Source organism: Entamoeba dispar, genomic scaffold (genome assembly GCF_000209125.1).
Source record: "Entamoeba dispar SAW760 scf_1105229458687 genomic scaffold, whole genome shotgun sequence".
Taxonomy (NCBI): Eukaryota; Evosea; order Mastigamoebida; family Endamoebidae; genus Entamoeba; species Entamoeba dispar.
This window is the reverse complement of record NW_001853317.1, coordinates 1-9491: the sequence shown is the minus strand read 5'-3', so window position 1 is coordinate 9491 and position 9491 is coordinate 1. Positions and strand designations below refer to the sequence as shown.

Sequence of the window (9491 nt, the reverse complement as noted above, 5' to 3'; positions counted from 1 at the left end):
GTTGATATGAATATTCCATGTACTGACCAATATATGAATCAATCATTATTTATATTACCAACTTCAATTGGAGAAGATGACTTCTATAAAAGTGTAGATACACGTATTATTCCATTTGATGACAATAAGTTTAAGAGATATACTAACTGTCAAAATAAATTTGCTATTGGCTCAGAGGCAATAGAAAAACAAAAATTATTACTTGAAGCTGCTATGAATGAATGGGTTTCAGCGACGTCTAATGTATTTGATATTGATTATATTGTTAAAGATGATCCAGAAGATGGAGGAAGTGAATGTGCTGATGAGCCAAATGAAAGAACAGAAACCCAAGAATCTATAGCGTGTAAAGAAGAAGGACAAGTTTGTGAACAACAGTCTAATAATGATGACTCCATAATTGTTTAATTACAAAAATCAACACAAGAAAAAACATATTTTTTTACTTTTTTTGTTTTGTTATGGTATTGGTTTAAAAGAATGCAATTAAGGAAATGAATAATGAAACTATACAAAAACAAAGAGAAAAAACAAACAAATTAACTTAGAGAATTTAAAAAAGAAAGAAAATCTTAAAAAATAAAAAGAAGATGGCTAAAGTTGGAGACGACAATAAAGCAGGATTAAAAATGCTTATGGAAGCAGAAGAAAACGCTAAACAAGTTGTAGAAAAAGCAAAAGCTGAAAAGGTTCAAAAAATAGCACAAGCAAGAGAAGAGGCTAAAGCAAAAGTTGCTGAAATGAAGAAAGAAAAAGATGAAGAATTTCAAAAATATCTTGCTACTCATAACACAGATTTAGACGCCCAAACCCAGACTCTTAAAGAAGAAACACAAAAGAAAATTCAAGTCATTGAAACTGAGTTTAACCAACATAAAGAAGAGGCTGCCAATATCTTAACTGCTATTGTTTTAAATGTTCAATAAGCGGATTAAATAAACAGAAAAGAGAATTTTTTTATTTAAGTAGATGAATTTCTTAAAAATTAATTTTTAATAGTTTATTAATAATTATTAAAAACATTAAAAAAATTAAATATTATTGAACTGTTATAATATTAAAAATGAATTAATTTTAAAGAACATTAAGATAAGATAACAACATTATTTTAATTGGTGTTTTATTTTCTCTTTACTCTATTGCTATCATCGCATTAATAGGAAATCTTCTACGTGATCTTGTAATACATTTCATTGGATTAACATAAACAGCATCATATGCTTGTGATGTAGTTAGTCCTAACATTATTCCCATAGCAATAAGATCTTTTGTACCTTTAAATCCATTTATTGTTGTTGCACCACTTGATAAAATAATACTTTTTCCTTTTGTAGCTGTAATAAGATCAGTAGCATTTAAAATAAAACTTTGTTTTTGCTTTTGATCAGATTGTTCAAGTAATGGAGATAAATCTATTTCGAAAAATAATCCTCGATTCATTGCTGTTCTTAATGTAGGAACATGAAATCTAAACGAGAGTTGTTCTGAATAATTAAATGTGATTAAGTCAATTTGAAATGAAGTACATGCATCAACAAATACTTTATCTGACATTGGTTTAATTGCTACTAATTCAAATGAACTACCAATTGAGTTCTATAAAGAATGAGTATAATGTTTTAAATAAAAATAAATATAAAACAAACAATTGATTTTGTAGGTTGGGTAGCTGTCATTTCAATAGTAATTCTACTTAATTGTTTTCTTCGTGGTAATAATGAAAATTCTGATGAAGAAATATTAATTATATCAACCATTTTTGGTGGTTTATCTCTTGAAGGTAAATATGAATCTTTTACATTTATATTAAATATAACATATCTAAATTCTTTAAAATGATTTGAAGAACATATATCATGATATATTTTTTCATCGAATTTTACACAACAATCGACCATCCTTTATAAATTTTAGTTTTCACCTCCAATTCATGATTTTCATGTTCTGCCGCTAATGTTTATTTTTTTATTTATTAATTAATAATTTTTATTATCAAAAACTAATTTTCATAACTATCCTTCAAAACTTTCTTTTCTTTTCAGTGTTTTAATTTTCTAATTTTTCATTTCAAAAATTAATAGAGTTTTTTCATTCTTCTTTTTTCTCAATTTACTGTTTACGTCATATAATATTCTGTTTCTTTTGAAATTAAAATATGATATATATAACAAAAATATTTACTGAAGAAGCAAATAAATGAGCATACTTATCAACACAAGATTCATAAGAATCACAACTAATAGTCTTCTTTGTAATGGCTCAATTTGTTTATGAATTTGTTGAAGAGTAGACGATTGAATAGAGTTAATTGAACACTGGAGTTGATTTCTAAGTGTTTCAAGTTCATTCTTCAATTCTATTAATTGGTTTGATTCTTTATTTGTTATTATTGGTTTATTATTAGTTTCAATGGATGAAGTAAGGAGTTCTTCTTTTATTTGGTTTCCATCATCAACACATTCATTTTGTTCTTTTAACAATGTTTTAATATGATAATTATCTTCATAATCTCCAAGTTCTTTATCAGGATTAAATTTTGAATTATTGAAATCAATATATTTCCATCCAAGAAATGAGTCTTTAACAAAATATTTTGGGATATGAACTGTTCCAGTTGATAGATATTCATTTTCCATATTTTTTTGTTTTTCTTCATTCTTACATTTTTCTTCAGTAGCAGTTATTTGGTCTCCTTTATAAATTGCATCTGTTACATTTTTCCAAAGTCTATCACTTTCCCATTCTCCTTGTTGGTTCATATCAATAGTATATCTTGGTACATTTTTTCCCCTAATCTCATCAATCTTTAATAAACTTTTCTTTACTTTATCTCTGCCACAATAAAATAGTTCTTTATAATAATTTCCCCATATTTTATAAACTTCTTCCCCATTTTTAGTTATTTTAGCATCTACTGTTTGATACTTATCAGATGAAAATGTTCCTTTTACATTAAAAATTACTTCTGCTTTATATCCAGTTTCTTTACACTCAAATACTGATTTTCCTGCAATTTCCATTAACATTGGACCAACAAAAAATCCACTGGCAAGTGCCTCAGGGAATGTCATAGTATAATGTTCATTAAAATTTAATAAATATATATCAATTTTACCTCCAAGAATAATTGAAGCACTCAATCCATTAAATTTAGTAGTAAAATCGATGTATCCATTTCCCATCCATCCTTGTTGTCTATTTGTTGCATAAAAAGCTGATATTGTTGGTCTATGACTGACTTGCTCTCCAAGTAAATAAGATCTACTTCCATCTTCATGTTTCCACATAGTTCTAAATGTTTCATTAAGAATTGGATTATAAGGTTTTTTAATACCAGTCGGCATTAAATAGAATCCACTTAATAACCATTTAACTAAACCAAGCATTCTTAATCCAGGATCTGGTTCTTCACTTATTGGTTTAAAGTATTGAATATGAGCAAAATAATCTGTTGTTTTAACTAAGAATGAACGTGGTTCAAGGATATGTGATGGAAAGGAGATTCTACCGAGATCCATTCCTGGTCTTAATTGTTTTAATAAGTCCCAAATAATTGATTTACCTTCTTCACTTGCATCAAAAAATTCTTTTAAACTATTTTGTGCTAACACATAATGAGATGTAGATTTTTTATCTAGTAATGTATCTACATCAACAATATCTTCAATATCAGAAGAAGAACTTGTTTCTTTTATTGTAATAGATTCTGAAGAATTAGGATTTACATTTGGTTCAGTTACATTATTGGTTACAATTTTTGGACTTTGAATAGAAGTTTTATTTTCAATATGTGAAGAAGGACTATTATATTTAGTATAAGCCAAAACAAAAGCATTTTCAAATTGACTATACCACTCTTTACCACGAGAAATATTTTCATCTCTAAAGACTAATATATTGTCATGATATCTTGATAACTTTTCCCCACATAACCCATATTTATAACACATTGTTTTATTAGTTGCTTCTATTTTAAAACAAAATCCAGATAATTTAGATTCTCTTCTTGATAGTATTGCATCACATAAATTAACAATAGCATAATATTCCATTTTATTTAATTTCTATAAGAAATAAATAACAATTTAATCATTAATTGTAATACATTTAGAAATAATAACAAACTAATTCAGACTCAAAAATGAGTAAATAAGGTGTAGTTATAACAATATAATATTCAAAACCTTGTTTTACTATTTCTATTAAAAATTAATCACTACGTCTATAAATATTTCATCTTAAATAACAAACCATTTCTCAATAATATCGTTCCTTTCATTGTTGATCTATTCAATAAATCTTCATGAATTGATGCAATTTGAGTTAACGGAAGTTTTTCACGTATTTCTGGATTTAATGACATAAAACTAAAATATGGGTATTGATATTGGAGACTCATTATATAAACTTTTGATTATTAGATTTTTTAGATGGTGTTTCTGTATATTTTTCTTTTATTTTAAAATTAGGTAGTCGTCTTTTAAATATTCATATTTTTTTTTAATTAAAAAACGATTAAAACAATCTTCTTTTTGGTTTTTTTATTATTCCCTATTTTTCTTTTTTTTTTTTTAATTCTATACCATTAATAAATCCAAAACATACTCCTTTTTTATTAATAATTATATTCAATTATTTTTTTGATAATACAATTATATTTTCAATTGTTTCTAAAGAAACTAATGTTTATTTGAAATATTAAAAGAAAAGTTCTTTGTTTTATTTTATATAAATCAAATCTATAAAAGTAATTTCTTATTTGATATTAAGTAGTAACATAGTAGATGTTAAAGAACTGTTTAAGGTATTTTTTGAACAACAAAAGAAATAAAAAAATTAAATAAAAAGGATTCTAGTATTTTTATTATAAATTTAAATAAAGAAACTTTAAAAAAAAAAAAAAAGAAATAGAAAAATAATTTTTAATGGAAGAAGAATACTCAAAGTTTATTCAACAAATATTAGAATTAGAAATTGACACAAAGAAAAAACAACAACTTATTGATAACTTAAATAACCCCGAATTTCAAAATAAATTTTATATAAAAACAAAAGAAAATATTGAAACGATTATTAAAGATGAGAAGGTAAAACGAATATTTCACATTTTATTTCCTTATTTTCTTAAACAATCCTTTAGAAGAATAATATTACTATTATGGAAAGGCATTGATTGGAGAAACGTTCCACTTGATCAATTACAAAAGTTAATTAGATTATTTGTTGATAACTTTAATATTAATCAAGATAAATACAGACAAGCTATTCTGGATTTATTAAATATAAGAAATGACATAGAAGAATATACTATTCGACATATTTGTTCAAATACTATTAATATAGATTATCTCAATCAATTCTTAAATAAAACTAAAAGTGAGTCTAGTCATCATTTAATAAAAAAAGCAATTCGATCAATTCAAGTACTTCACAATAATAATCCTGGATTAGAATATTTTTTACTTATATTTCATGGAGACTTTACAAAGACAACTGAATATATTGAAAGTGAATTAGGTATTGATGTTTTTAGTCAAATTTTAGAAGCAAATGAACAAGATGGAGAATTACTTGAAACTAAAATTTATCATTCTAAAACTGGTCAGCATGGTAAAGTCATATTTGGAAGAAAAGAAGGTAATGTCGTAGAAACACTAATGTCATTTAGAGATGCTCAGGTATCAGTTCATTCAAATGGGTCACAACGTGGTTTTATTTTTAATTGTTCATCAACGTCTAGTGCTATTATTACTACAACCAATATAAATTATATTAGTGATGCAAGAATTGGAAGGTCATGTCAAAATATTTTTATTTCACTATATCATTCACCAATATTTACTCGTTCTAATAGATGTGGATGTGAAATACGAGCTGTTTCACATGTTTTAACTAAATGTAATTGTGTAATAATTACATTTTATGATAAGAGTAATAATAAACTATTTCATTTTGATAAAAAGGATTCATCATTGTCTTTGAATTATAAAAATTATTTACCTTTTTATGAAGCTAAATCTTCAACAGTTCAACACCTTTATGATTATGATAAACTTGAATTAGTATCTGAAGATGCTGTAACTCGATTAGAATCATTTATAAATTCAAACAACTCATTTACATTAACTTTATTTACTAGAACTATAATGTTTTGTCATATTCCTCTATGCTCTCAATTATATGAATTAATGACGACATTTGCCAAATCAAAAATAAATATAAATCAAATTCTTCCTTCTACTCCTTTAAATATTCAAGAAGAAGTAAAAGGTATATTACCATGGATTATTAATTTTAATTATCATTCTTCATTAAAACAATATCATGAAATTAATATTAAAACACCTACAAAATTACTTCATTTAGGATTTCACAAATTACCATTTATTCCTAAAGAATCTGCTGAATTATTTTATTTTAGAGATGAAGGTATGGGAATTATTGATTTTGCTCCTCTTCAACATTTTAATGATAACCATCCTTTTCCACAAAAAGTTATTTATTCTTTTGATGATCTTCTTCAAGGTAGATTCTGGGTACCAACTCAATTAAATGGAGATATTACATTATCAACAACTTTATATCCAAATCATTATCCATTATATTTAAATTCTTACAGTATTCAAAATTTAATTAGTTTAGGATTATCTCAAGATTCAATTAATGCTATTCTTATGGATCTTGTATCACAAATAGAAACACCTTCTACTTCAAGGTATGTTTCACTTCAATTTCTTCCAATAAACCAAGAGCATCAAAAAAGGGTATATGAAATTTTCAATAGATTCTTTGGTGATAATGTTAATTTTACTCAATGTGATTTACCCATTATTTGTCATGTTATGAAAATTCTTGAAACAAGACTAAAAAGAGGATTATTACCAATTATTAATGGAGGTACTTTTATATGTAAAATTGATGAAAAAAATATTCTTCGTTCAGGAGAGATATCACTACGTCTTAAGTCATTTAATAAAACTGATTTTTCATCAGTTCTTATTATGTCACCTTTCCTTGAAAAAGGAATGGCACGTCGATTCAATAATGTTTTACAATTAGAATGGGAACCAAATATTGTGCACTTTTCTAAACAAGACATTGATTATTTTAATATTCTTAATAAATTTCAAAACAAATGTAATTGTATTTGGGACACTATTATTTTAAATGAAATTGGTGAATGTAAATACAATCTTCCTCCTAAAGAAGATTATTCTCCTTTTGTAGGTGATAATTATCATACATTTATTAAACAATATATAAAAATAACATCAGAAAGAGTCCCTATTCAGAAAGCACATTCTTTAATGTCTGAAATTCTTAGTCCAACTGAAAATACATCAATTACTTATTCTTTTATCCCACCAAGAAGTTATAATATTTTATTCCAACCTCCTTTAAGAATAGTAAAAAAACAAAAAATCATTAGTACTTGGTCACGAACTTTCTTCTTTCTATTAGATGGTATTTCTCAATACCGAAGACATTTTAGATGTGATGAAGTCCCTGCCTCTTGGGTGTTGCAAATACTTGGAAATATAGATGACCCTTTCATTGGATTCCAGTTATCTGAATTTTTTGAGGTAGTTGATAATTTCCATATTACAGAACATATTAAAAATGGAAATAATGCTCTCTTTTATGGATTAGTTTATCTTCTAACACAAGAAGAAATTGTGAGTGAATTTGTTTCAAATTATGTTGAATTAACTCACCTTGAAGAAATTTGATTGATTAATAATAAACTTATTGTTCTTTCTTTTTTTTCTTTTAAAACTAAAAGCTCTCATCGTTAGTTTATTTGTTTATACATTTAGAAGGAATTGTGTATCCAATTAATTAAGTTATTAATGTGTTGTAGATAAGAAGCTTACATAATATTTTTTAATTCTTTATTTAAAAAAAAGAAATACTCACTCAAATTATTATCTTAAACTGGTTTGACCAAGACAAGTCATAAAATAAAACAAGGGTTGAATATTTTAATTAATTAAGAATAAATTTCAGACAACACCCTTTCTTCAAAACTTAAAAAACTATTGGAATATTACAGTCTGAGAAGTAAAATATAGTATAGAAGTAAAATGAATTGTGAAAAAAACTATAATTATTTTATTTTTTTTTATTAATATAATATTATTTTTTTTTATTTATTATATTGTTATTCTTTTATTTTGTTATTTGTTGTTTTGAATGATAATGAAATATTTCATTTTCATTAAGTCTTATCATTATTAATTTTAATTCTTTCTCAACTCCATAAATCTACCAACTAAAAAACTTCTGGTTCTAAAGAGTCATTTAATAAATTAATTTGGTTTTATCATTCAATTTTATTACATTTAATATAAATGAAATCTATTTATTTATTTATTTATTCATTAACAAGTTATTTAAATGTTGTAACGACTGTTTAAATATATGTTTATTTAAATTGATGAATGATTAAATATGGATTTAATTATCATTAATATTTAACATAACACATTGAAATATGTTGAATATTATTAAAAGAGAATAAGATAAACGAGCATTGTAAATGAAAAATAAATAAAGAAATTGGTTTATATTTAATGAATTACTAAATAAATATGTTAACTCTAAATTATTATTTCATTAATATGAATTATTAAATATAAACCAATTAACATCAATAATAAATAAATTGGTTATCATTTATTTCATTTATTATTTTACATATTATATTATTAAAATCAGATAATATAAAATAAACATTAAATGTAATGAAATTATTAATACTTGTATTGTCTTATCATCATTTTATAATGACGTTTAATATAAAATAGTATTTAATGTTAATGAAATATGTTTCAATGTATGAGGTGAAAAAATCAACAAAAGTATATTTATCTAAATATATAGAAGTTATAAAACAATTAATAACAATATCATCAAAACGATGATGATTTGTATTTGTGTTAATAATAATTTTATAGGTCTTGATTTTGTAATACGCTGTAATATATTTGATACTCTAATACTTTCAATATCTTATTTTATCAATATATTACATTTCTGGAACCAAAATAAGCAAAGAAATAATGCATCTAAATAAAAAACCCCAAAAAGAAAAGGGCAAAATATTTTGAATCAATAAAATAATAGTTTTTATTATTTTGTTCCTAAAAAAATAAAAAATAAATTAAATACACATTCTATATTCATTATATTTCTTTATATTTTATATCATTTTATGGTAAATTGTTATGAAATATAAATAATTCAGAAATGATATTTGATTCAATATATGTATACATTTTTATTATTATGTTATTATTATGTTATTTATGTATTTTATATATTTATATATTTTATTATTATATTTATTTCTATTATTGTATCAAATATCATCATATTATCTCTTTATTATTATATTTATCATATTTTATTACTTTTATATTATTATTATTTATATTGTATTTTATATATGAATACACTTCTATTTACATATAATTTCTTATATATTAATA

The 9491-nt window shown here is 23.8% G+C and overlaps 5 protein-coding genes across 5 annotated transcripts in view, besides 20 other annotated features; 3 read left to right on the top strand and 2 right to left on the bottom strand.

Moving 5' to 3' along the window:
- EDI_249100 (uncharacterized protein) overlaps positions 1-408 on the top strand; it is a gene marked incomplete at both ends in the record, with an annotated part of 1542 nt that extends 1134 nt beyond the window's left edge. Inside the window, one exon of the mRNA XM_001734847.1 lies at positions 98-408. Within this exon, the coding sequence (XP_001734899.1) occupies positions 98-408 (311 nt within the window). The remainder of the gene's footprint in view (positions 1-97) is intronic.
- A 182-nt stretch (positions 409-590) lies between these two features.
- Positions 591-926, top strand: EDI_249090 (vacuolar ATP synthase subunit G, putative; the record flags this gene model as incomplete). Its single annotated transcript, XM_001734846.1, has 1 exon — positions 591-926. One exon carries the CDS (start codon positions 591-593, stop codon positions 924-926), a length of 336 nt encoding a protein of 111 aa, XP_001734898.1.
- A 52-nt stretch (positions 927-978) lies between these two features.
- Positions 979-1079: a sequence feature (AT_rich).
- Positions 1080-1131: 52 nt separating this feature from the next.
- EDI_249080 (ribonuclease P protein subunit p30, putative) lies at positions 1132-1898 on the bottom strand (the record flags this gene model as incomplete). The annotated part of the gene is made up of 2 exons (XM_001734845.1): positions 1132-1596; positions 1647-1898. The coding sequence occupies 2 exons, from the start codon at positions 1896-1898 to the stop codon at positions 1132-1134; spliced, it is 717 nt and encodes a 238-aa protein (XP_001734897.1).
- Positions 1618-1641: a sequence feature (AT_rich).
- Positions 1899-1956: 58 nt separating the features above from the next.
- Positions 1957-1993: a sequence feature (AT_rich).
- Positions 1994-2145: 152 nt separating this feature from the next.
- Positions 2146-2180: a sequence feature (AT_rich).
- EDI_249070 (oxysterol binding protein, putative) lies at positions 2178-4052 on the bottom strand (the record flags this gene model as incomplete). The annotated part of the gene is made up of 1 exon (XM_001734844.1): positions 2178-4052. The coding sequence occupies one exon, from the start codon at positions 4050-4052 to the stop codon at positions 2178-2180; it is 1875 nt and encodes a 624-aa protein (XP_001734896.1).
- Positions 3084-3114: a sequence feature (AT_rich).
- Positions 4051-4120: a sequence feature (AT_rich).
- Positions 4121-4478: 358 nt separating this feature from the next.
- Positions 4479-4512: a sequence feature (AT_rich).
- A 12-nt stretch (positions 4513-4524) lies between these two features.
- Positions 4525-4573: a microsatellite.
- Positions 4574-4608: 35 nt separating this feature from the next.
- Positions 4609-4661: a sequence feature (AT_rich).
- A 164-nt stretch (positions 4662-4825) lies between these two features.
- Positions 4826-4927: a sequence feature (AT_rich).
- Positions 4926-7730, top strand: EDI_249060 (uncharacterized protein; the record flags this gene model as incomplete). Its single annotated transcript, XM_001734843.1, has 1 exon — positions 4926-7730. One exon carries the CDS (start codon positions 4926-4928, stop codon positions 7728-7730), a length of 2805 nt encoding a protein of 934 aa, XP_001734895.1.
- Positions 5029-5049: a sequence feature (AT_rich).
- Positions 7731-7874: 144 nt separating the features above from the next.
- Positions 7875-7906: a sequence feature (AT_rich).
- A 70-nt stretch (positions 7907-7976) lies between these two features.
- Positions 7977-8004: a sequence feature (AT_rich).
- A 103-nt stretch (positions 8005-8107) lies between these two features.
- Positions 8108-8179: a microsatellite.
- Positions 8180-8356: 177 nt separating this feature from the next.
- Positions 8357-8383: a microsatellite.
- Positions 8384-8536: 153 nt separating this feature from the next.
- Positions 8537-8666: a microsatellite.
- An 8-nt stretch (positions 8667-8674) lies between these two features.
- Positions 8675-8759: a sequence feature (AT_rich).
- A 339-nt stretch (positions 8760-9098) lies between these two features.
- Positions 9099-9216: a sequence feature (AT_rich).
- A 60-nt stretch (positions 9217-9276) lies between these two features.
- Positions 9277-9360: a microsatellite.
- A 28-nt stretch (positions 9361-9388) lies between these two features.
- Positions 9389-9446: a microsatellite.
- Positions 9447-9491: the final 45 nt, after the last annotated feature.